Source organism: Dendropsophus ebraccatus, chromosome 7 (genome assembly GCF_027789765.1).
Source record: "Dendropsophus ebraccatus isolate aDenEbr1 chromosome 7, aDenEbr1.pat, whole genome shotgun sequence".
Classification (NCBI taxonomy): domain Eukaryota; kingdom Metazoa; phylum Chordata; class Amphibia; order Anura; family Hylidae; genus Dendropsophus; species Dendropsophus ebraccatus.
The window spans coordinates 137,551,600-137,576,264 of NC_091460.1; the positions used below are offsets into that span (position 1 = coordinate 137,551,600).

Here is a 24,665-nt window from a genome sequence, read left to right on the forward strand (position 1 = left end):
TCACTATCCTTACCTACCAAACCTTCTCCTATGTCACTATCCTTACCTACCAAACCTTCTCCTATGTCACTATCCTTACCTACCAATCCTTCTCCTATGTCACTATCCGTACCTACCAATCCTTCTCCTATGTCACTTACCTTACCTACCACACCTTCTCTTATATCACTATCCTTACCTACCAAACCTTTCCCTATGTCACTTACCTTACCTACCAAACCTTCTCCTATGTCACTAACCTTACCTACCAAACCTTCTCCTATGTCACTATCCTTATCTACCAACCCTTCTCCTATATCACTATCCTTACCTACCAAACCTTCTCCTATATCACTTACCTTACCTACCAACCCTTCTCCTATGTCACTATCCTTACCTACCAACCCTTCTCCTATGTCACTATTCTTACCTACCAAACCTTCTCCTATGTCACTATCCTTACCTACCAACCCTTCTCCTATGTCACTATCCTTACCTACCACACCTTCTCCTATGTCACTATCCTTACCTACCAACCCTTCTTCTATGTCACTAATCTTACCTACCAACCCTTCTCCTATGTCACTATCCTTACCTACCAACCCTTCTCCTATGTCTCTATCCTTACCTACCAAACATTCTCCTATGTCACTATCCTTACCTACCAAACCTTCTCCTGTGTCACTATCCTTACCTACCAACCCTTCTCCTATGTCAGTATCCTTACCTACCAAACATTCTCCTATGTCACTATCCTTACCTACCAACCCTTCTCCTATGTCACTTACAAACACATTAAAAAGAACAGGAATCAGGACAGACCCTTGTGTGGGTGGATAAAGAACTAGTGACTGAAGATGCCAAAAAGCCTTTCAGCTTCATCCGAGGACAGTGACAACATATATAGGATATTACAGCTTTCTCACAACTCTGAGAACAGAACAATGGTTGTAACCAAATCCAAGTCTTAACTATCTCCAGAGGAGCAAAATGTCTAACAATTCCATTTCAGGCGCTCTTCTCTTTAGTAAAGTGTGCAGTCCAGATAACCTAAAAGAAAAAGTGCAGGAAAAAAGTTAATTCTTGCTAATATCGCTTATAGCCCCTATAATGTGCCAGTGGAGAAGTCAGATATTTATATGTCTTTCTATCCATTGATGGATCACAGACCCAGGAATCCTGATGGGCAGGAAGGAGATCACAGAAAATGGCCGTTATCTGTACCTGTTCCTTATTAGCCTCACGGCTCAATCCCCGATTATCGATCATTATCGTGCAAATTCGAACGATAATCGTTCCGTGTAAACGCAGCATTATAGTCAGCCGTCTTGATCATGTCTTTCCATTTCTTGAAACTAAACATGAACGGGACTTTCCCCGTCACTTGGTATCGCACCTACCACACTAACCTCTCTTCTTTATGGTGCCCATAACAGAGCTGTGCAAAGGAGAGACCTGATTGCAAATTGATCAATACCTACTTTAAGAGATTATCCAGCGAAAATCTTTTTCTTTTAAATCAACTGGTTTCAGAAAGTTACATAGATTTGTAATTTACTTCTATTTAAAAATCTCAAGTCTTCCCATATTTATCAGCTGCTGTATGTCCTGCAGGAAGTGGTGTTTTCTTTCCAGTCTAACACAGTGCTCTCTGCTGCCACCTCTGTCCATGTCAGGAACTGTCCTGAGCAGGAGAGATTTTCAATGAGGATTTGCTACTGCAACAGTTCCTGACATGGACAGAGGTGGCAGCAGAGAGCACTGTGTCAGACTGGAAAGAAAACAACATTTCCCGCAGGACATACAGCAGCTGATAAATATGGGAAGACTTGAGATTTTTCAATAGAAGTAAATTACAAATCTATATAACTTTCTGAAGCCAGTTGATTTGAAAGAAAAAGATTTTCACTGGACAACCCCTTTAAGCAGGTATTGACCAATTTGCAATCAAGTCTCTCCTTTGCACGGCTCTGTTATGTTAACCTCTCATCCACCACAAAGAAGAGAGGTTAGCCCCGGTAATGTTGGGTAACCAGACGGCTAAGAGCCCAGTGATGATTACATTACAGGTTTCCCAGATGGTATTAGTTTACTGTCACTCCAAGGTGAGTGTTGTAGCGTGCAAATTGCATTTCTAACAGGCTATTTCTTTACACGTCCAGTCATTGAAGGGGGGAGCCCAACTCTGCCAATTCTGTAAGAACGATATCTGATCCAAGCTCTATGTCGCATTAGCAGTTCCTACCTGGGGACGTTAGAGTCTGAGGATTTCTATAGAACTCAATGTGCTTCCCGTATGTCGCCCTAGATCAAGGTTTTTGCCTATGACCAATGTGTTCCCTCGTCCCTAATCAGCCCTGTCAACAGGCAAATTGTTCTATCGTGAAAATCTGTATAGAAAGAGCAGCTCTCTGTGATTCAATTAGTAAATGGGACCAATTTCCCAATATCTGATTACGGTTATTTGTTTCTTCGCCATGTTCCATGCATTCCGAGGAGATTTAATTATTCCCAAACGTAAGTAGACTGAAGACATCTGCAATATTTTAGAACTTTTTTGTTTTTCACTGCCACATAATGTTACATGTTCTACTGGGAGACACAGGAAAGATGAGACGTAGACAAAACAATTGACTCTGGAGTCTTGGGACTGGACCATTGGCTCCTAAGGGGAGTTATTAAGGATTTCAGAATGGCTTTGTGATAACACTATTGTGACTTCACTTAGGGACCCAAGGACGATTATCGCGCCGAAAATTGTTATATCGTTCGAATTTAATCGTCCTGTGTAATTGCAGGCAACGATCAAAAAAAATCGTCCGAGTGTCGTTGAATGAGATCTGACTCTAAAATTATTGTTAATTGTTTGCTGTAATCCCACAAGGGCCTTATTCCACCGGACGATTATCGTTCGCATAATCGTTAACGATTAACAATTTAAAACGACCGCTATTGTAAATGACCTGAAAAAGTTCACTAATTTCTATGGAACGATAATCGTTACTTATGATCGTATTTGCGATCGTTTTTTCTTCGCTATTTCTTCGCTATTGCGTTCGTATCTACTGCGAACGACTGAACAACGTCTTAGGGCCCTATTCCACCGGACGATTATCGTTCAGATTATCGTTAAATCGTTCGAATCTAAGGGCCCTATTCCACCGAACGATTATCGTTCAGATTATCATTAAATCGTTAGAATCTAAACGATAATCGTTCGGTTGAAATGCAGTTAACGATTAACGACCAAACAAGAAATCGTTGATCGCTTTATAAGACCTGGACCTATTTTTATCGTTGCTTGTTCCCAAATCGTTCGCATTGAATAAGACATCGTTCGGTCGTTTGTAATAGATACGAACGCAATAGCGAATAAATAGCGAAGAAAAAACTATCGCAATTACGATCATAAGTAACGATTATCGTTCCATGGAAATGAGTGAACGTTTTCAGGTCTTTCGCAATAGCGGTCGTTTGAGATCGTTAATCGTTAACGATTATGCAAACGATAATCGTCCGGTGGAATAGGGCCCTAAACGATAATCGTTCGGTTGAAATGCAGTTAACGATTAACGACCGAACGAGAAATCGTTGATCACTTTATAATACCTGGAGCTATTTTTATCGTTGCTCGTTCGCAAAACGTTCGCAAATCGTTCGCATTGAATAAGACGTTGTTCGGTTGTTTGCAATAGATACGAACACAATAGCGAATAAATAGCGAAGAAAAACGATCGCAATTACGATCATAAGTAACGATTATCGTTCCATGGAAATGAGTGAACGTTTTCAGGTCTTTCGCAATAGCGGTCGTTTGAGATCGTTAATTGTTAACGATTATGCAAACGATAATCGTCCAGTGGAATAGGGCCCTTATTCAATGCGAACGATTTGCGAACGTTTTGCGAACGAGCAACGATAAACATAGGTCCAGGTCTTATAAAGCGATCAACGATTTCTCATTCGGTCGTTAATCGTTAACTGCATTTCAACCAAACGATTATCGTTTAGATTCGAACGATTTAACGATAGTCTGAACGATAATCGTCCGGTGGAATAGGGCCCTAAGGGTGTGTTCAAGTTACCTTAATATGTTTCCTTTATTTATGATCCGGATGACCAGTAAATGGCCGTCATTACAGCTCCCACAAATGTTATCACCTCATATTCTGGTCAATCAAATGAAAAACATAAGCTGCATATGTATTCTGAGACTCATAGCCTATAATATTATTGTTGTTGTTGTTGTTGTCGATAATAATAATAATTTTTTATTGGGTTTAGGGTATGTGCTCACTACGGAAATCACAGGGATAACTTGCCGCGGATTGACTCTCCACCCGTCCCATAGACTCCATTCTATGCTGGGGCAGATTCCGTTGTCTGCCCAAAGAATTGACATGTCAATTCTTTGGGCAGACAATGGAATCCACCCGAGCATATAATGGACTCTTTGGGACGGTGGGAACTTCAAGTGGGAGTGTTCAGCCACAGAACCGGTACAGGCCCCTAAATTCTAAGGTAACTCCTTTGGCTTCACACAGATGGGGATGAGGTTTTCACATTAGTTAGTGTTTTTGCCCTGCTGCTCTGTATTGTATGTTTTATGTGAAGCACGGCTGAAGGAGACTATTTTGTGTCACATGTGATGTTTTATCCACTTATAGGTGCAGGTGCTTTCCCTCCAGTCTCTACCTTATGATCTGTCTTCTCTCTTTTTGCACCCACAGCTCTCACCAATCACAGTAGGGTTTGTTCAGACCCCTGAAATAGAAGTTAGTTCCTGGTGGGAGGAGGCAGTCTCTAATCAGGGTCGTGAGTGGTAGTCGGTGGATGAAGATGTTACCAGTTCTTTTGATGAAAGACACAGCAATTATGCAGTGCTAGAAAGTACAAGGGGGAGAGCAGCCACAGAAGGATCACCTTATCCACACCAGGAACCTCTCTAAAACGTTCAGAGCAGTTACCTCAGCAGCAATAGGTACTGATAGGAGTGGAACAGAGTTACTATAAGTCTAGGTATTCCACTGCGCTTTGGAAGATGACCAGGATGTCTTGGAAGTCTGCTTAGCCCAGGTAACTAGGCCTGGGGCTCGTACTACCCTAACAGGACGGGTATCCCGCAACTGTAGGGCACAAGACGGTCAAACATACTTTAAATGTGGGACCCCCACCGGGCTCTGGGCTCTCCTCTGAGCCAAAGTCAAGACCTGCTGATGGATGAACACTCAGCCAGTCAGTGCCTAGGGTGGAACACACAATCCATCAACCAGGGTGGGCATTTTCCTCCGAGTCATGACATCAGCGGTCCCGGAGCTAGTCAGGCGGTGCATCGCGGGCACAGGAAGAGGTAAGTAAGGACTGGTTATTACATTCCCCCCTGCCTGTGGCCATATTTCTCCTTTATTTCTGGAAAACTTTATTCATCGTACCTTTCTGTACTATACTGTATTAACATGTTAATGTACAGCTACCTTTACTTTTGGAGTCTTGGGAAGGTAAATGGAATGACTAACGGCACAGAAAAGGTCAACCTCTGGCCTCTCTTATAGAAGCAAAAGTTTGTATGAGTAATGATCATTTTTATATACAAGCAAATGGGATACAGATGTTACCTAAAGTTTAAGTCGAATTGGAAATCTCATAAACAATCAAACCTGAGCAGCGACGTTCGCATGCCAGAAAGCGCACACAGTTTCTAACCTCCAGGTCAGTTGCATAAATGCAGCCTAGTTACCTAACAGAGATTATTACCATATGAAAATAATTAAAAAAATGTTGGTGGTCAGGTCTCATTTAACAGCAGACCAGGTAAGGTGTTAAACATTGTCACTTTAATAAAGCACAAACTGTTCTTAGAACTTAAGGCCCTAAAGGACGTTATCATTGAAACATATGTGTATCCTTTAACTCTAAGATGGAAAATAAATGGGATGGTCTGATGGTAAAGTCAGTGGTCGGCACTATTTGCACAGCTGTGGTGTAGATAATCACACCTTTCCTGTATAGTAATCACTATTAGTGCTATGAGTATACTGAAGGAATTATCCGCACCTACAGATTACACCATAAAGCCTTGTTCTTATCTGTGTGGTGGATCTGACATTGGATGGGAGTGGCATAGCATCTAAGCTTGCCTCACAGGCTTTTAAAGGGAATCTGTTACTAGGTTTATACCGCCTTAAATGAGGGCAATATAAAATAGTGACAGAAATGCTGAACAGATCAGTGTATTATTTACATCACTCTGTTCAGCCGTTCTCCTAATATGCAGGAGAATAGGATTCTTGCCACACCCCTCTCTCTGCCCTCCAGCTGCTGGATGACAGGTGACTGCCTATACACAGCATGAATAGATAGATAACTGCCAATCAGCAGCTGGTGGGAGGAGTTTTCTGCCTCTCATGAATATTTTGGACTACTGGGCTCATGCACACAATGGAGAGGACTACTTATTATCCATGTTATTCAGGAGGAAGTGATACATCATTCTGTTCAGATTCTCTGTCACTAGATTATGCTACCCTTAGATAGGACATAAACCTACAAAGTCCAGCGAAAATCTTTTTCTTTCAAACCAACTGGTGTCAGAAGGTTATATAGATGTAGAAAGGGGGTCTTGGACCTTCTGGCACTCCAATTCGTGGGCACAGGAGAGGTAAGTAGTTGTTGCTTATGATGTTCCCCTTTGCCTCGGATGGATTAAAAAAAAGAAAAACACTGGACTTCTCCTTTACGTATTCGAGACATATTCCTGGAGCTGTGTGAGGGACTAGCTTCTATTTTGGTCAATGGAGGGAAACAGGAAAAATGAGCTGTAGTAACTAAGGAGTCATCAAGTGCCAGACTGTGATGCCTTACTGGGAAATTCAGCTGCTTCCTGGTCACATGATCACACCGGGTACAGAGGTACAGAGACTAGAGAGACTAAGGGCCATATTACACAGGACGATTATCGTTCAAAAAATCGTTATATCGTTCGGATTTAAATTGTTATGTGTAATAGTAGGCAATGATTAACCCTTTGAGGACCAGGCCCAAAATGACCCAGTGGACCGCGCAAATTTTGATGTTAGTGTTTTCGTTTTTCCCTCCCCCTTTCTATGAGCTCTAGCACTCTCAGTTTTCTATCTACAAGCCATGTAAGTGCTTGTTTTTTACAGGAATAGTTGTACTGTGTAATGGCGTCTTTCATTTTACCATAACATGTATGATGGAATCCCAAATATATTATTTATCAAGATATAAATAGGTGAAATTGAAAAAAAGAATGCAATATGGTAACGTTTGGGGGGTTCCTGTGTCTACGTAATGCACTATATGGTAACAGCGACATGATACTATTATTCTATAGGTCAGTCTGAACACAACCATATGCAGGTTACACAGATTCTCTAATGTTATATATATATATTTTTTAATGAAATCCTTTTTTTTGGCAATTAAATATTAATAAAATGGGCCTATTGTGACGCTTATAACGGTTTTAGTTTTTCACCTACGGGGCTGTATGGGGTGTCATTTTTTCCGCCATGATCTTTAGTTTTTATTAATACCATATTTGTGAAGATCGGACGTTTTGATCACTTTTTATTGATTCTTTAAAAAATATAATGTAACATAAAATCGGTAATGTGCGCACTTTTTTCCCTCTTTTCGTGTACGCCGTTCACCGATCACAATGACGCTTGTTATATTTTAATAGATCGGACAATTACGCACGCTACGGTATATTATATGTTTATCTATTTATTTATTTTTATATGTTTTATTTATATAATAGGAAAGGGGGTGATTTCAACTTTTATTGGGGGAGGGGCTTTGGAGTAGTGTAATAGTGTTTTGAACTTTTTTTTTTTTACACGTTTGAAGTCCCTTTGGGGGACTTGTACATACACTAGTTTGATTTCTACACTGATGATTGCTATGCCATAGGCATAGCATTGATCAGTGTTATCGGCGATCTGCTCATTGAGCCTGCCTGTGCAGGCTTAGTGCAGCAGATTGCCGATCGGACCACACGGAGGCAGGTAAGAGACCTCCGGCGGTCCGTTTCAACGATCGGGACCCCCGCAGTCACACTGCGGGGGTTCCGATCGGTAAGTGACAGGGGACTCCTTCTGTCACTTACACTTAAACGCCGCGCCGCGGCGTTTAAGGGGTTAATGACACGCGACAGCGCGATCGCTGCAGCGTGTCATTACCAGTGAGGTCCCGGCTGCCGATTGCAGCCGACCCCCACCTGCTATGAAGCGCGCTCCAGAGCGGAGCGGGAGAAACACCCAGGATGTAGAGTTACGTCATGGGTCGTCTGGGGACAGACTTCCATGACGTAACCCTACGTCCAGGGTCGTCTAGGGGTTAAATGACCAACGAGAAATCGCTGATCATTTGATAGAATCTGGACCTATTTTCATCGTTGATCGTACACAAATCATTCGAACATCGTTCGGTGTAATAACACGTTGTTCGGTCGTTCTCTGGTCTATCAGCCAGGAAAGGACGAGCGCAAGAACGACCATAAGTATTGATCATTGTCCTGTGTAATAGGGTGAACGATTTAAGATCATTTGTCATAGTGGTCGTTTGCTAATCGCTAAAAAATCGTTAATACCACCCTAAGAGGCAAAAAAATCATCTAAAGAGAGGAACAATAACACCAGAGAGCAGCTGTTTTCATATGACTAGTATTAGAATGGTGGTGTGTGCTGATCAGGGCTTGTTTGCGTCCGCGGACGGCCAAAAGTCAGGTCATATAAAAGGACCTTAATCCTCAAAATAAGTATGTATTATACTAACCATCATAATAAGTACGCATTATACTTAACATTATAATAAGTACGTATTATACTAACCATCATAATAAGTACGTATTATAGTATGCTGTGTATGTCTGTTGTGTATTTTTATTTTTTGCTTTTGTTGTAGGTCAGGTGTGGGGAACCTTTGGCCCTCGGGCTGCATCCGGCTCCTGAGACATCCCGATGCGGGCTGCGGCTATCCTGTGATGTGCGGCGTTCTGGTGGGGTAGGAGCTGGACGAAGAGCATTCTCCTGTGTCTGTGAATGTGATGGCTGCCAGACACAGGAGGATGCTGTCCGTCTCCTTCCCCACCAGAGTGGCACACGTCTTCTTTTTCCTGCAGGCCGCGCGCGATGACATAATTTCATTGCGCGTTGCCTGCAGGAGAAGATTGGCACAGACTAGAGGAGAGAGAAGAGGACCTGGGCAGCGTGGGAGTGGAGGAAAGGTGAGTGGGATGTTTATTTTTTTATTTGGGACAGACACTGGGGGTCAACAAGACTACCAGGGACATGACTGGGAGGTTAACTAGACTACCAGGGACATGACTGGGGGGTTAACTAGGACTATCAGGGGCATCACTGGGGGGTTAACTAGATTACCAGGGACATCACTGGGGGGGTTAACTAGATTACCAGGGACATCACTGGGGGGGTTAACATCAGCTACCAGGGGCATCACTAGGAGTTCATTAGGATTACAAGGGACCTCACTGGGGGTTGACAAGGACTACCAGAGACATCACTGAGGGTTAGTTAGACTACCAGAGACATCACTGAGGGTTAGTTAGGGTGGTATTACACGGGCCGAGCAGGGCCCGATAATACCTGTAAACGAGCAGCGATCTGCTAGATCGTTGCTCGTTTACTGGGCCTATTACACGGCCCGATAATCGTTTGACAAGAGCTGCAAGGACATTGTTACCGATGTCCTTGCAGCCCTTGCTAAACTGGCATACATTAATCCATCCACGTTCCAGGGCTGCTCCTGCTGTCCGCTTCTCCGGGGGTCCCGCGCGCGCTCTAGCTTCACAGCGGCCTGTCAGCTGGTAGGCCGCTCAGCCAATCACAGGCCGGGACCGCCGCGGCCTGTGATTGGCTGAGCGGCCTATCAGCTGACAGGCCTCTGTGAAGCTAGAGCGCGCGCGGGACCCCGGGAGAAGCGGACGACAGGAGCAGCCCTGGAACGTGGATGGGTAATGTATATCATTAGTCGCCGGCCACGCACCGCTATTACACACAGCTGTGCGTGGTCGGCGCCCGACGGTCGGGCCAATTCGGCCGATTATCGTTCCGAGAGATAGATAGATAGATAGATAGATAGGAGATAGATAGATAGATAGATAGATAGATAGATAGGAGATAGATAGATAGATAGATAGATAGATAGATAGATAGATAGATAGGAGATAGATAGGAGATAGATAGATAGATAGATAGATAGATAGATAGATAGATAGAAGATAGATAGATAGATAGATAGATAGATAGATAGATAGATAGATAGATAGGAGATAGATAGATAGATAGATAGATAGATAGAGAGAGAGAGATAGATAGATAGATAGATAGATAGATAGATAGATAGATAGAAGATAGATAGATAGATAGATAGATAGATAGATAGGAGATAGATAGATAGATAGATAGATAGATAGATAGATAGATAGGAGATAGATAGATAGATAGATAGATAGATAGATAGGAGATAGATAGATAGATAGATAGAGAGATAGAGAGATAGATAGATAGATAGATAGATAGATAGATAGATAGATAGGAGATAGATAGATAGATAGATAGATAGATAGATAGATAGATAGATAGGAGATAGATAGATAGATAGGAGATAGATAGATAGGAGATAGATAGATAGATAGATAGATAGATAGATAGATAGGAGATAGATAGATAGATAGATAGATAGATAGATAGATAGATAGATAGGAGATAGATAGATAGATAGATAGATAGATAGATAGATAGGAGATAGATAGATAGATAGATAGATAGATAGATAGATAGATAGATAGATAGGAGATAGATAGATAGATAGATAGGAGATAGATAGATAGATAGATAGATAGATAGATAGATAGGAGATAGATAGATAGATAGATAGATAGATAGATAGTTAGATAGGGATCTCAGTAAATTATAACAATGTATTGTCATAATATAGTCTAAAATATGAGAACAAACTTTTTCAGCTTTCTCCGGTTAAATCCACATTTTCTTATTGCTGATAGTGTACATGCGCAAGTGTATTGTTCTTGTATTCTAATTTGGAAAGAGCCAGGTAATTGGAATGCTTCTTATAACTGTAACTGTCTGCATATATGTACTATGGAGATACAACACTGTCCAGCACATGTGTCTCATACAGGTAAATGGAGAGGATGATGGCAGGGGGATGCTCAGTGTCCCTCCAGTGCCCTGTGTCCCTCAGTGCCCCCCTGCCATCATCCTCTCCAGCAGCCACAGCCCGCACAGCTCTGGGAGTCGGGTCGTGACATCACCATTTTATCCAGGAAGTGACGTCACCATTTTATCCAGGAAGTGACATCACCATTTTATCCAGGAAGTGACATCACCATGTTATCCAGCAAGTGACATCACCATGTTATCCAGGAAGTGACATCACCATGTTATCCAGGAAGTGACATCACCATGTTATCCAGGAAGTGACATCACCATGTTATCCAGGAAGTGACATCACCATGTTATCCAGGAAGTGACATCACCATGTTATCCAGGAAGTGACATCACCATGTTATCCAGGAGGTGACATCACCATGTTATCCAGGAAGTGACATCACCATGTTATCCAGGAAGTGACATCACTGTGTTATCCAGGAAGTGACATCACCATGTTATCCAGGAAGTGACATCACCATGTTATCCAGGAAGTGACATCACAACGTTATCCAGGAAGTGAAGCCTTGATGCAGTAGTAAGTGCAGGGGAAAAAAGCACTTTATAAGCATTTCCCGTAAAAAGTGTATATTGAAGATTTGTAGGGGGAATACAATACTTTAGTAAAAATTTTCGCCGGACTTTTCTTTTAAGTTCATACTCATCTGACTATGAGCTGAGTTATCAGATAAGCTGTAACCCGACATATCTCAAGAATAGGGGGAGGGCATATATTAGAAACAATCAGGCCCCCCCCCATGATATATAATGGTAGCAGACACTAGCATAGACAGTAAGGAATCCAAAGGACATGGAAGTGCAAATGTGATGTTACCTCGATTGTGTACCAAACAAAGAGTCAATGTCAAGTAAAGGAACCTTCATCTTTCTTCCCTGTCTTCAGACAAATTACATTGAACAACTGAGTCATCTTATACAATCATAATATATAGTGAAAACTGTGTCAAATAGAAATAAGTGTTGAATATAGATTAGAATATATAATCTATTAGTATAAATTATTTTTATAGTATTAAAAAAATGAATATATATATATATAGAGAGAGAGAGAGAGAGAGAGAGAGAGAGAGAGAGAGCATCTATTAATGGGGAGAACAATAACAGCAGAAAGTATTTGTACCTCTATATACAAATCCATAAAATCCCTATAATACATGTTCTGTCAATGGTCAAAATAGCAGGAATTCAGTAACAATATAGTAATCACTATAGTAATAACAAGAGACCCTCTGTGATCAGGAGATATTGCCAGATATTTTATATTATGCCCCCACAAGGATTTTTACGTCTGATAATATAATAATGTAATATGCCTCTTTATTGTATAGTGTTTATTACAACTCTCCGTTTCTCCAGTATAAGTATACAGGTTGCTAACATTGTAGTACTCGTTTGCTGCTGCTAGATGGCGCCCTGAACCTTACATACAGTCACTCTAACATTCATCTGTGTTACGTTACATATCATTTTCCCTAATGTTTTGGTATCCTATACTTTAGCATAATTTTAGATTCACTTTTGGGTTTGTTATTTATACCTCCATCACACCAAGTAGGGAACCTGTTAAATAACATTTATTACATGTACTGTAAGCCTCTATATCATGGGTATATGGTATATACCAGCATTCTATAAGAGAGGTATGCTGACAGGGAGCAAACATTTAGTTTTGTAGTGTTAAAGAGGTAGTGCGGTGCTGACTTTTTTTTTTTTATATCTAGCACCACATGACTAATGCTGGGTTCACACTACGTTTTTGCAATCCGTTTTTTCATCCGTTTTTTGCAAACAACGGACGAAAAAAATGGATGCATGTGAGTGCATCCATTTTGATCAGTTTTTCTATCGAATTCCATCATAACAAAAAGGATCAAAACGGATTTTTTTTTTTAACATACACAAAAACGTAGTCAACCTCATTTTTGTGTACGTTAAAAAAAATGATCCGTTTTTCACCCGTTTTTTGCAAAAAAAAACTGATGAAAAAAACGAATTACAAAAACATAGTGTGAACCCAGCCTAAGTTATATAACCTAGTTACTATAGTAATAATCACTATTACCTGGTGCTAAAAATTACTTTATGTCATGGTCTTACTTCAGCAATTTGATGATCATTTATTGTAGGTATTAGGGCTCATATTGTCATTTGGCCTAAGGGTATGTTCACACTGGCTGAAATCCGCGGCGAAGAATCCCGCCTGCTTCAGTGTGCAACAGAGGCATGCAATCTCTCCTATAGACAGGCTATGGCACACTGAAGCAGGCGGAATTCCGCCTGATTTACTCAGCGTGAACATATCCTAAGGCTATGTTCACACAGCGTAAAAGTATGGCCGTTGTTGCCATTGGCCATAACGGCCGTACACATTGCACGCCTAGGAACACAGCATGCTCTTCTAAAGGATCCCGGCTGGAGCGTATACACATTGTATATGCTCCGGCTGGGATCCTGTACGGCACCACAAACAACTGACATGTCAATTTTCTGAATTGCGGCCGCAGAAAGACCTGTCAGTTCACACAATGAAGCGTGCGGCTCCGGACGCTTGCTTCATTGTGTGTTTTGAGAGTTTTGATGCGGGCGCGTGCTGATGCGCCCGCATCAGAACACTGCGGCTGGAAAGATCACCCGGCCGGTACTTCCGGGATAATCTCTGCAGAGACCGGCTGTTCCGTGACCCGGCCGGATCACAGAACAGCCGGTCTCTTACACCATGTGAACATGGCCTAAGAGTGTATGAGGGGTGGACAGTTGCATTGGGTCCTTTGACCGTACTAATAATATAGATGGTCGTGTATGGTGTTATATGTTGTTTTAATTGTTTTTAGGTGTTGTGTCGAGTATTTAGTCACATTTACATTTAATAAATATTTTGAGGGAGATTTATCAAACATGGCGTAAAGTGAAACTGGCTCAGTCGCCCCTAGCGACCAATCAGATTCCACCTTTCATTCCTCACAGACTCTTTGCAAAATGAAAGGTGGAATCTGATTGGTTGCTAGGGGCGACTGAGCCAGTTTCACTTTACACCATGTTTGATAAATCTCCCCTTTGTTTTTTGATTATATTGTTGGATTGCCGGTGCTTATTCTGACCTTTTTTGCTTTGGTTTAGAAGTTATATAAGTTTGGCATATGGTGCTAGATTTAAAAAAATTTTAAAAAGCCAGCGCCGCTCTACCTCTTTAACGTACAGTAGTCTACTACTAGTTGAGTTCTGGCAATTCCCGGTATATACTGTATAGGTTTATGCAAAGAAATCTGAAATGCGGCGGCTGTAGTATTGTAGCAGCATTGTCATCCGCTAAGGATACCGGGGTCACTTATCCCTAAATCACTTACAGAATGGTTGGAGATGTACTCACATATAGACGTCTGGACTATCAGGAAGACCCAAGAATATGCAAGGATTAATGAGTGTTAGAAAGGTGGATGTTGTAAAGTCTCAAAATGTAGAGGATCCTACTTGAGGGAATCCTTTTCCTGTCTGGAATGATGTAGAGATCTCCGTGTACCCGTCCCCTGTGCAGAGAAAAAGTACAGAACAAGGACATAGGAAGTGGTGATATTCCCCATAGCCGGGACAAGTCAGCTGCCTGGTATATAGATGAATGCCATGGGGGGATCCTAGGACCCCAGATCTGGACCAATACCAAAATACTGTGACTGGCTAACACCGTCACACCAGACACCTGAACAATACCACCACACCCCCCTCGAAAAGACACCAGATTTACTGGCTAGTCTGAACGGGAGCTGGGAGATGGGAGATGGTTCCTTCCCCTGCTCCCTGGTGCTGCCCCCCAGGAGGTGCCTAGTGGAAAATATGTCCCTGCACACAGTATATAGTATATAGTGAGGGTATTGTGTAAGCTATACCTACATGATGGAACCTGCACACACATCCATCGCACAGGGCATGCTGCTGTAATACAGTATATAGTATATAGTGAGGGTATTGTGTAAGCTATACCTACATGATGGAACCTGCACAAACATACACCGCACAGGGTATACCTGCTGTCATACACTATATAGTATATACTGAGGTTATACAGTATATAGTGAGTATATTGTGTATATATCTATATATCTATATATATAGATATATATATATATATATATATATATATATATATATAGCTATATCTAATGACCTCTACATGATGTAACCTGCACAAACATACACCGCACAGGGTAGGCATACTGTCATACAGTATATGGTATATACTGTACTGAGGTCATTGTATGAGCTATACCTACATGATGGAACCTGCACACACATCCACCGCACAGGGTATACCTGCTGTCATACACTATATAGTATATAGTGAGTATATTGTGTAAGCTATACCTACATGATGTAACCTGCACAAACATACACCGCACAGGGTATACCTGCTGTCATGCACTATATAGTATATACCGAGGTTATACAGTATATAGTGAGTATATTGTGTATATATATATATATATATATATATATATATATATATATATATAGCTATATCTAATGACCTCTACATGATGGAACCTGCACAAACATACACCGCACAGGGTAGGCATACTGTTATACAGTATATAGTATATACCGAGGTTATACAGTATATAGTGAGTATATTGTGTATACCTAATGACCTCTACATGATGGAACCTGCACAAACATCCACCGCACAGGGTATCCATGCTGCTGTCAGCGTAACCAGCAACGAACTGGACAAACTGGTCTTGACAACTGCTGGAGATGCCTGGTGAGAGCTGACCGGCTGGGCACGCCCCCTGGGGGTGTGGCTGCTGCTAGAGATGCCTGGTGCAGATGAGCGGCTGGGCACGCCCCCTGGGGGTGTGGCTGCTGCTAGAGATGCCTGGTGCAGATGACCGGCTGGGCACGCCCCCTGGGGGTGTGGCTGAGGGGGGAATCCTGGATCGCTGTGAGAAGGTGACGTCACCTGCCACAGCAACAAGTGAGAGACGAGGAGAGCGGAGCGCGGCGCTCGTCCCCCCGGCACAGCAGCAGCAGCAGGCACCAGGGCGGCAGCATCCCGGGTGGTGAGTACGTACGCTCAGTCTCTCAGCTTCTGTACTCACAGTCTGGGAGTTCTGCCCTGACTGCTGATTCTGTATGATTGTATTACTGCTTATATAGCCTCCCTGTATTCTTGCACATAAGTTCTCTCAGTGCACAGACTGATTAACCCCTGCCTTGCTGTACTCATAACTCGCATTGGTTGTTGGCTTAGCTATATATAATATGTTATCCTATACCAGTGCTCACCTTACATACTTTCTTGCTTTAACCCAGGGGTAAGAAACCTTGGCTCTCCAGCTGTTGCAAAACTACAACTCCCATCATGCCTGGACAGCCAAAGCTAAAGCTTTGGCTGTCCAGGCATGATGGGAGTTGTAGTTTTGCAGCTGCTGGAGAGCCAATGTTCCCTACCCCTGCTTTACTCCTTATCCTGGATCATTGTTTCCCCCTGAAGAGTCATAGATAGGTGAAAGGCGTCGGGAGGTCAGGGACATCCTTGTCAAGTGATAATCCCATACAGCCTTACAGTACACTCTCCCCCAGGTTATTATAGTCCTATACAGCTGTCACTAGACCATTGTGATCTAATATTGTGTAAGTAATCACTATTGTTGTTTATTTGTTTTTGTTTTTTTACTAATTATATTATTTGCACTTCCTTTGGTTTAACAGATTCTAGGAGATTTGTACCTGACTTTTCTCTACAGTGATATATATTCATTGTGGTCGTTCCATCCTGGTCACGGCAGACACTGGAGTACACTGACTGCTGAGACTTGTGGTGCCCCAGGAGGAGAAGGCGGCATGGATGACCTCAGCGCGGCCGATATATTCAAGGCAGCCAAAGAATGGTAAATGCATAGGAAGTATTACATTTCATTTGTCTGTGCATGCTGGGAGTAGTAGTCCCCTAACATCCAGGGATCATAGTTTCCTAACACACCAGTGTCATAGATATATGTCAGATATTTTACTGGTGGGCTGGAGTGGGTCTGGGTGTTAGGACCCCCACTATGGCCGGTCTGGGTGCTAGGACCCCCACTATGACAGGTCTGGGTGCTAGGACCCCCATTATGACAGGTCTGGGTGCTAGGACCCCCACTATGGCCGGTCTGGGTGCTAGGACCCCCATTATGACAGGTCTGGGTGCTAGGACCCCCACTATGGTCGGTCTGGGTGCTAGGACCCCCACTATGGCCGGTCTGGGTGCTAGGACCCCCACTATGGTCGGTCTGGGTGCTAGGACCCCCACTATGGCCGGTCTGGGTGCTAGGACCCCCACTATGACAGGTGTGGGTGCTAGGACCCCCACTATGGCCAGTCTGGGTGCTAGGACCCCCATTATGACAAGTCTGGGTGCTAGGACCCCCACTATGGTCGGTCTGGGTGCTAGGACCCCCACTATGGTTGGTCTGGGTGCTAGGACCCCCACATATGGCCGGTCTGGGTGCTAGGACCCCCACTATCGCCGGTCTGGGTGCTAGGACCCCCACTATGGTCAGTCTGGGTGCTAGGACCCCCACATATGGCCGGTCTGGGTGCTAGGACCCCCACTATGGCCGGTCTGGGTGGTAGGGCCCCCACTATGTCTGGAAACATGGAGAGGTGTTCAGCTGCTTCTCCTCGCTGTCTCTGTGCTGCTGCAAGTGCTCTCCATAGAAAGTCTTCAGTGAGCATGGAGACAGCAGGGAGAAGCAGCACTTAGGTTGGCTTCACACTGCCTTACATTTTCGGAATAAATTCATTGCATTTTTTTTTTCAAAAAACACCAGCGGACAGATGTTAGCTGGACGTCAATAGAATTTTATAATATGTCTTACACACATGGCGTTTTTTGGGGCGGTGCTTTTCTCTCCTCTCTGGGGTTTTTGAGGCTCTTTAGCAGTTTTTTTCCAAAACGCAACATGCTGAGGGTGAGACATTTTTCTCCCATAGAGTTCAATGGGATTGTTCTAGTTGTCTCAAAAACGCCATGTGCGTATGGCGTTTTTTTTTTGTGTTTGGTTGTTTGTTTTTTTCTGGCGTTTTTGGCACCTTTTGTGGTCCAGCAGCTAGGTCATGGCAGATAGGTGATGGCAGAGGAGGAAAAAATGTTCAGCACAAAAAAACGCCTCAACCACAAACAAGATCATTCACATATAAAGTCAATAACCTAGAAAAAACGCAAATGCATGAAAAAAAAAAAAAACATGTGCTGCATTGACGTTTTTCTGGCTTTGTTTTTTGAGGGGGGCCTAAAAAAACGCACTGAGCACTTGTTTCTGTTTATTTTAGCGACCATGAGGGTCTCAGCAGCACCCAGACACCATCAATGAAAAATTGTGACATGACGCGTCACATGTTTCCTGAAATGACTTATACCTTAGGAATAAAAACCAATCCCCAATTAAAGGGGCGTGTCTAGCTGATACTTTCAGCACTGATTGGATAGAGTAGTGACACACCCCTAGTGTAGTGAAACACCCCTAGGGTAGTGACACACCCCTAGTATAGGGACACACCCCTAGTGCCACACCCCTAGTAGATTGTTTATTAATGGTAGCAGTGCCTGCATACTGTGTTTTTTTCTCAGGAACGTTAGTGTTTTCACCCCACAGACTTGTATAGGGGGGTCAGGTGTATAGGTAGGACTCATGGGGCCCCATAGCAAGAAACTGTACGGGGCCTCATGAATCCTGTACCCCCCCTATACAGTTTGACACACAAAGGGGGAGGTGGGGCTGCATGAGGGACGGAACTGTGGTGCAGCCATGCCACGACACTGGCAGGAGATGTGCAGACAGACACTACCACATCTGGCAGTGTCTGAGGGGAGGGGGCGGCGATTTGCTGGTGAGGTGTCAGGTCAGTTCCAGTGCTGGAGGGGCGGCCCCTTACGACAATGGTGGCATGGGGGGGTCCGATATCACCTGCGTGGTCTGTCTTCACGGTTGCTACGCCCGAGAGGAAGGGGGAGAAACGTCCGAATAAAACATCCTGCATTTTTCGGTATTTGTTCCCAAAGTCTTCAATTGAAAAACCTGGAATCACATGATAAAGAATCACATGACTTGTAGTGGATAAAAAAAACGCAAGGAAAAAAAGACTATAGCGATTTACACTAAAATGAGAAAATGCAAGAAAAAAGAAAAACCCAAAAAATTGAAAATCTGCTGCAGTTTTTTTCAGAAATGGTATCTGGGTGAAGCCTGATAATAGCTGTTGATCCCCACATGTGAAGTGTCGGACTGCAGGCGTTCCTCTATAGCAGAAGACTTTAGTGGGTGAATGACCCGTGTGCACATATATAGCGAGTGTGTGTATATATATATATATATATATATATATATATATATATATGTAGGTGTTACAAAGGGGACTAATGGATTTTACAAGTAGGCGCTGAGACTCATTTAAAGCCTAACAATAGGAGATGAGGATTTCAGCTTATTAGCTGGAACAGAAGCATTAGGAGCCTTGCCGGGGATATAAATACGGTACGTGCACCCTAGGAGAAGCCTCCGACCTCCATCAGATGACTCACACTATGCTCTCAGCTGAGAACAGAAATACTCTTACTATACAATGTCACTATTTTCGGTTTATTATAATGAAATAACCTAAAAAAAAAACAACTTCTCTCCAGGTAAATAGAACCCGGTCTCTATAATCTTCTAAAAGGTTCTAATTCTATTCACTTAAAGGGGGTTTTCCCAGAAAGGAAAAAAAAATGGAAAGGGGTCAGAGTACTTCAAAAATATCCCAGTTGCTGTTGAGTAGCAGGGACCTGGGGACCCCTCAAAAAATTGCCAGAAAAACTACCAATTTTTTTCTGTTTTCAACTATGTGTGAATATGTGTGAATGATCTTGTTTGTGGTTGAGATGTTTTTGAGTGCTGAATTTTTTTTCTCTGCCATCACATAACCTAGCTGCTGGACCACAAAAGGTGACCACAACGCCAGAATAAAAATGTCATACGCACGGAAATGGCGTTTTTGAGACAACCAGAACAATCCTATTAAAGTCTATGGTAGAAAAAACTTCACAGTTTGCCAAAAAAAAAAAAACGCCACCCCCTCAGCACGCTGCATATTGGAAAAACTGCCACAGAGCCTAAAAAACGACAGAGAGAAAAACGCCACCCCAAAACACACCATGGGGGACATTTATGAATGGTCCGCCCGAGGCGTACGCCAGGGAGAAGGTGCAGATTCGCCCCTTCTCCCTATCATATGCCTGCCGTATGCCCCATTCGCCCGATGGGTGGGATGGCGGAGCTTGGGGGGACGTCATGAGGCGGGGAGGAGGCGTGGCATCCTCTTGCGCCTCATTTATCATGATTTACGCCTGCTCACAGGCGTGAATCATGATCCAAATCTAGATTTAGTACACCGGGCGCAGGTTTGGGCGCCCGGACGGCCAGATTTCCTAAGTGAATCCTGCCGGGGAATACTCTTAGTGAATCCTGCCGGGGGAAAGGGGGCGGGGCCTAATATAAGACCGGCGTACTTCTATGCCGGTCTTCATAAATCCCCCCCCCCCCCCCCATGTGTGTAAGGCAGATCATAAACTTCCATTGACTTCCAGCTAACTTCTGGTCGCTGCCGTTTTTGCAAAAAGAATAGTGCTCTCTGCTGCCACCTCTGTCCAAGTCAGGAACTGCCAAAAGCAATTATAGGTTTTCTTTGGGGATTTGCTGCTGCTCTGGACAGTTCCTGTCACAGACAGAGGTGGCAGCAGAGAGCACTGTGTCAGACCGGAAAGGCTACACCACTCCCTGCAGGACATACAGCAGCTGATAAGTACTGAAAGACTTGAGATTTCTAAATAGAAGTAAATTACAATTCTATATAACTTTTAAACGGAAAAAAAAATTGCTGGAGTACCCCTTTAACAGGTAGTATGTAGAGATGAACGCATGCTCAAGTCCGATTGTTTAGCATTTGAATATTGTTGGGTGAAGAAGTTGGGTGAAACCCAAGGGAGTCCAGGAAAACATGGATACGGCCTACGGCTTATGTCTGTATCCATGTTTTGGAGGACTCTGTAGGGCTCAATCCAACTTCTTTAGTATCCAAAGGCCAAACAATCAGATGTGAGCATGCGCTCATCTCCAGTAATATGAAAAGTCATTGCCGAGGCTCAGTTGCCCCTAGCAACCAGTCAGATTCCACTTCTCATTCCTCACAGACTCTTTGGAAAATGAAAAGTGGAATCTGATTGGTTGCTAGGGGCAACTGAGCCAGTTTCACTTTACACCATGTTGGAAAAATCTCTCCCTATATAGTTTCTTTTCTTGTTTTTTTCGCTGTTGTTGTGGCTTCTTAGCAACATATGACAGACTCTTCCTTTCCCACCGGCTGTATACAGTAAATGCTGAGGAAGTTTGTTGTCAGTTGCCAAGAAGCCACAAACCAGTGACAACCATTATAGTACTGGATCCTCCGCATGCCATTGCACTGGTCTATGGGCTGGACATGGATAGTGACTGTTAGTCACCTGAGGATATGAGGGGTGACAGCTTAGGCGTCAGCATAGAGAGATTGCTAAATTATGTATGTTGGGAGGGCCGGGCCTAGGCAGAGCCCCTGATGAATATGGATGCTGGAATAGTCACACTATTCTGATTAAAACACAGATAAAATTCAGGAGGATCACAAGATCCGGCCCACTGATAGCATGGTAATAATAGGTAATAATAGCTGCTATGCGGAAACATTAGCAAATGTGATAAAGGCGGCTAAGTATAGATTAACCCTTTAAGGACACAGTGGATTTTGGTTCAAGGACCAGGCCAATTTTCATTTTTGTTTTTAATTTTTATATTTTGATATTATTTTTCAACCTACAGGGCAGCTTGGGATACCAAATTTGTGCAAATGTGACGTTTTTATCCTTATTTATAATAAAATTATTATATTTTTTTTTTTACTTATTTAGTGTAACAAAAAAAAATCAGCAATCCTAGTGATTTTTTTGCTTTTTCGCTTGCACTGTTCCCCTGTATTTAAGTTTATTTATTTATTTTTATGTGTTTTACAGATAAAATGGGAAAGGGGGGTGATTTACATTTTGATTTTTCTTTTCACAATTTTTAATTCCCCCAGAGAGGGCTAGTACATGCAATCATTAGATTGCGTACGCTGGTCAATGCTATGTCATTGCGTAGCATTGATCAGTGTTATCGGTGATCTTCACCTAGAGCCTGCCTGTGAAGATCACAGAGCTGACTGCACACAGGTAAGTATGAGACCTCTGGCAGTCAAGCAAAATGATGGGGACCCCACGCAGTCACACTGCGGGGATCCCGATCAGACAGTAACAGGAGCTGACAGTGAAATGCTGCACAGGTTTGAAGGGGCTAATGACAGCTGTCAGTGCAATTCTTTCTATATTTATTTTCTATTCAGTCTCCTTCTCCCAGTTCTGAGCTTCTGCTTTCTGCTGAAGACACAAAAATCTGTATGTGAGCCTTTCTCTCTGTCTCCCCCTCTTCCCCCCTCCCTTCTGAGACAGCTGATGTAAACCAGTCCCTGGCAGGCTTAGGCTGGGTTCACACACAGTATATTTCAGGCAGTATTTGGTCCTCAAGTCAGGTCCTCATAGCAACCAAAACCAGGAGTGGATTGAAAACACAGAAAGGCTCTGTTCACATAATGTTGAAATTGAGTGGATGGCCGTCATATAACGGTAAATAACTTCCATTATTTCAATATAACAGCCGTTGTTTTAAAATAACAGCAAATATTTGCCATTAAATGACGGCCATCCACTCAATTACAACATTATGTGAACATAGCCTTTCTGTGTTTTCAATCCACTCCTGGTTTTGGTTGCTATACAGCCTCACAAATACAGCCTCAAATATACATAGTGTGAACCCAGCCTTAATCTGCAACATTGTAGCTTCTTTGTAACGCTAGGAGGATTATTCTCAGGATTATTCTAGGAGGTCAAGTTGCTATTGAACCCACTGTGATTAGTCGTCCCAGCATTACAAAAAAGCTGAAATGTTGTATATACAGCCAGCCAGGGACTTGTTTACATCATTTGTCTCAGAAGGGAGGGGGGAGGAGGGGGAGACAGAGAGAAAAGCTCACACACACATTTTTATGTTTTCATCAGAAAGCAGCAGCTCAGAACTGGGGGAAGGAGACTGAATAGATAATAACAAGTATGGAAGTAATTGTTAGTCTCACTAAGGGCAGCAACATATCAAAAGTTATGTTTGAGTGGAATACTCCTTTAAGTTTTCATGTTGGCTCCAGACTTTTAATTAAATAATCATATACTGTAGATCTTACTTGTTGACAGATTTGGTGAATGTAGTATAACTCACTCACTCACTCACTCACTCAAGTTCTTGCATTCTACCTTTCTTTGACAGTGACCTTAAGAAGTGCCAGCAAATAATTGACCAGGAAGGCCCTTCAGTTCTGGGAAATTATGATGAAAAAGGCCACACGCCGGTTCACTGGGCAGCCCTGGCCGGGTCCATGGAGCTGATGGGGCTCTTTGTGGACTGTAAAGGACCTGTAGATCTGCCCAGTCAGTCCGAGACAGGACAACGTCCTATCCATTGGGCAACAGTCAATGGTTACATCTCCGTAGTTGACCTACTTTTGCAAGCAGGAGTTTCTATAGATGTAGAAGATCAGAAAGGGTGTACACCATTAATCACGGCTGCTCAGTATGGACACACAGCCCTATGCTGTTATCTTATTGGGAAAGGTGCCAAAGTACATGTATGTGATTTGGAAGGAGACACCGCATTGCACTGGGCAGCTTTCAAAGGTTAGTAGATCAAACACTATTATGGACATTTATTTATTTAAAATTTTTTGATCGTAAAAACAAAAATATTTATTGTTTGTAGCAACCTGTGTTATAATAATAACAATAATAATTATTGTGTATTATTTATATTATTTATTGTATGTGGCAACCTGTGCTATTATTATTGTTATTATTATTATTGTTGTTATTATTATTATTATTATTATTATTATTATTATTATTATTATTATTAATATTTATTGTATGTGGCAACCTGTGCTATAATAATAATAATAATTATTATTATTATTAATAATAATAATAATATTTATTGTATGTGGCAACCTCTGTTATCATAATAATAATATTGTTTTATATAATAATATATATTTGTATATCGCCAACATATTCCACGGCGCTTATTGTGTATTGTGATGTGTTTGAGGTATTATGTGCCTAGTAGCAGAATTTGGAAACTTGTATATTACTTAGAAAAGATTGATACAAAAAGTTTACTAGTGACAACTTATTATATTGTCATTGTCAGTCATACTGGTCTGAAATCCCTAATAAAGTTTTGACACTTGATGTCTGACATAAAGGGAAATGTTTACAGAAAATTCTCAATGGTCGAATGATAATTTGCAACTTTTTTTGCAGTT

General features: G+C 42.5%; 1 protein-coding gene and 1 long non-coding RNA gene across 3 annotated transcripts in view; one reads left to right on the forward strand and one right to left on the reverse strand.

Annotated features, from left to right (window-relative positions):
• LOC138797058 (uncharacterized) overlaps positions 1 to 15,946 on the reverse strand; it is a 29,079-nt gene extending 13,133 nt beyond the window's left edge. Inside the window, exons 1-2 of the long non-coding RNA XR_011363888.1 lie at positions 15,849 to 15,946; positions 14,584 to 14,740 (exon numbers count right to left, since the gene is read on the reverse strand). This is a non-coding gene — a long non-coding RNA (uncharacterized lncRNA). The remainder of the gene's footprint in view (positions 1 to 14,583; positions 14,741 to 15,848) is intronic.
• A 229-nt stretch (positions 15,947 to 16,175) lies between these two features.
• LOC138797061 (uncharacterized) overlaps positions 16,176 to 24,665 on the forward strand; it is a 45,114-nt gene continuing 36,624 nt past the window's right edge. The window contains exons 1-3 of one of the 2 annotated variants that reach the window (XM_069976833.1): positions 16,176 to 16,267; positions 16,920 to 17,098; positions 23,615 to 24,021. In XM_069976833.1, the coding sequence (XP_069832934.1) occupies positions 17,052 to 17,098; positions 23,615 to 24,021 (454 nt within the window). In that variant the 5' untranslated portion in view covers positions 16,176 to 16,267; positions 16,920 to 17,051. Of the gene's footprint in view, positions 16,272 to 16,919; positions 17,099 to 23,614; positions 24,022 to 24,665 lie in introns of both variants that reach the window. The other variant, XM_069976834.1, reaches the window with a different exon arrangement.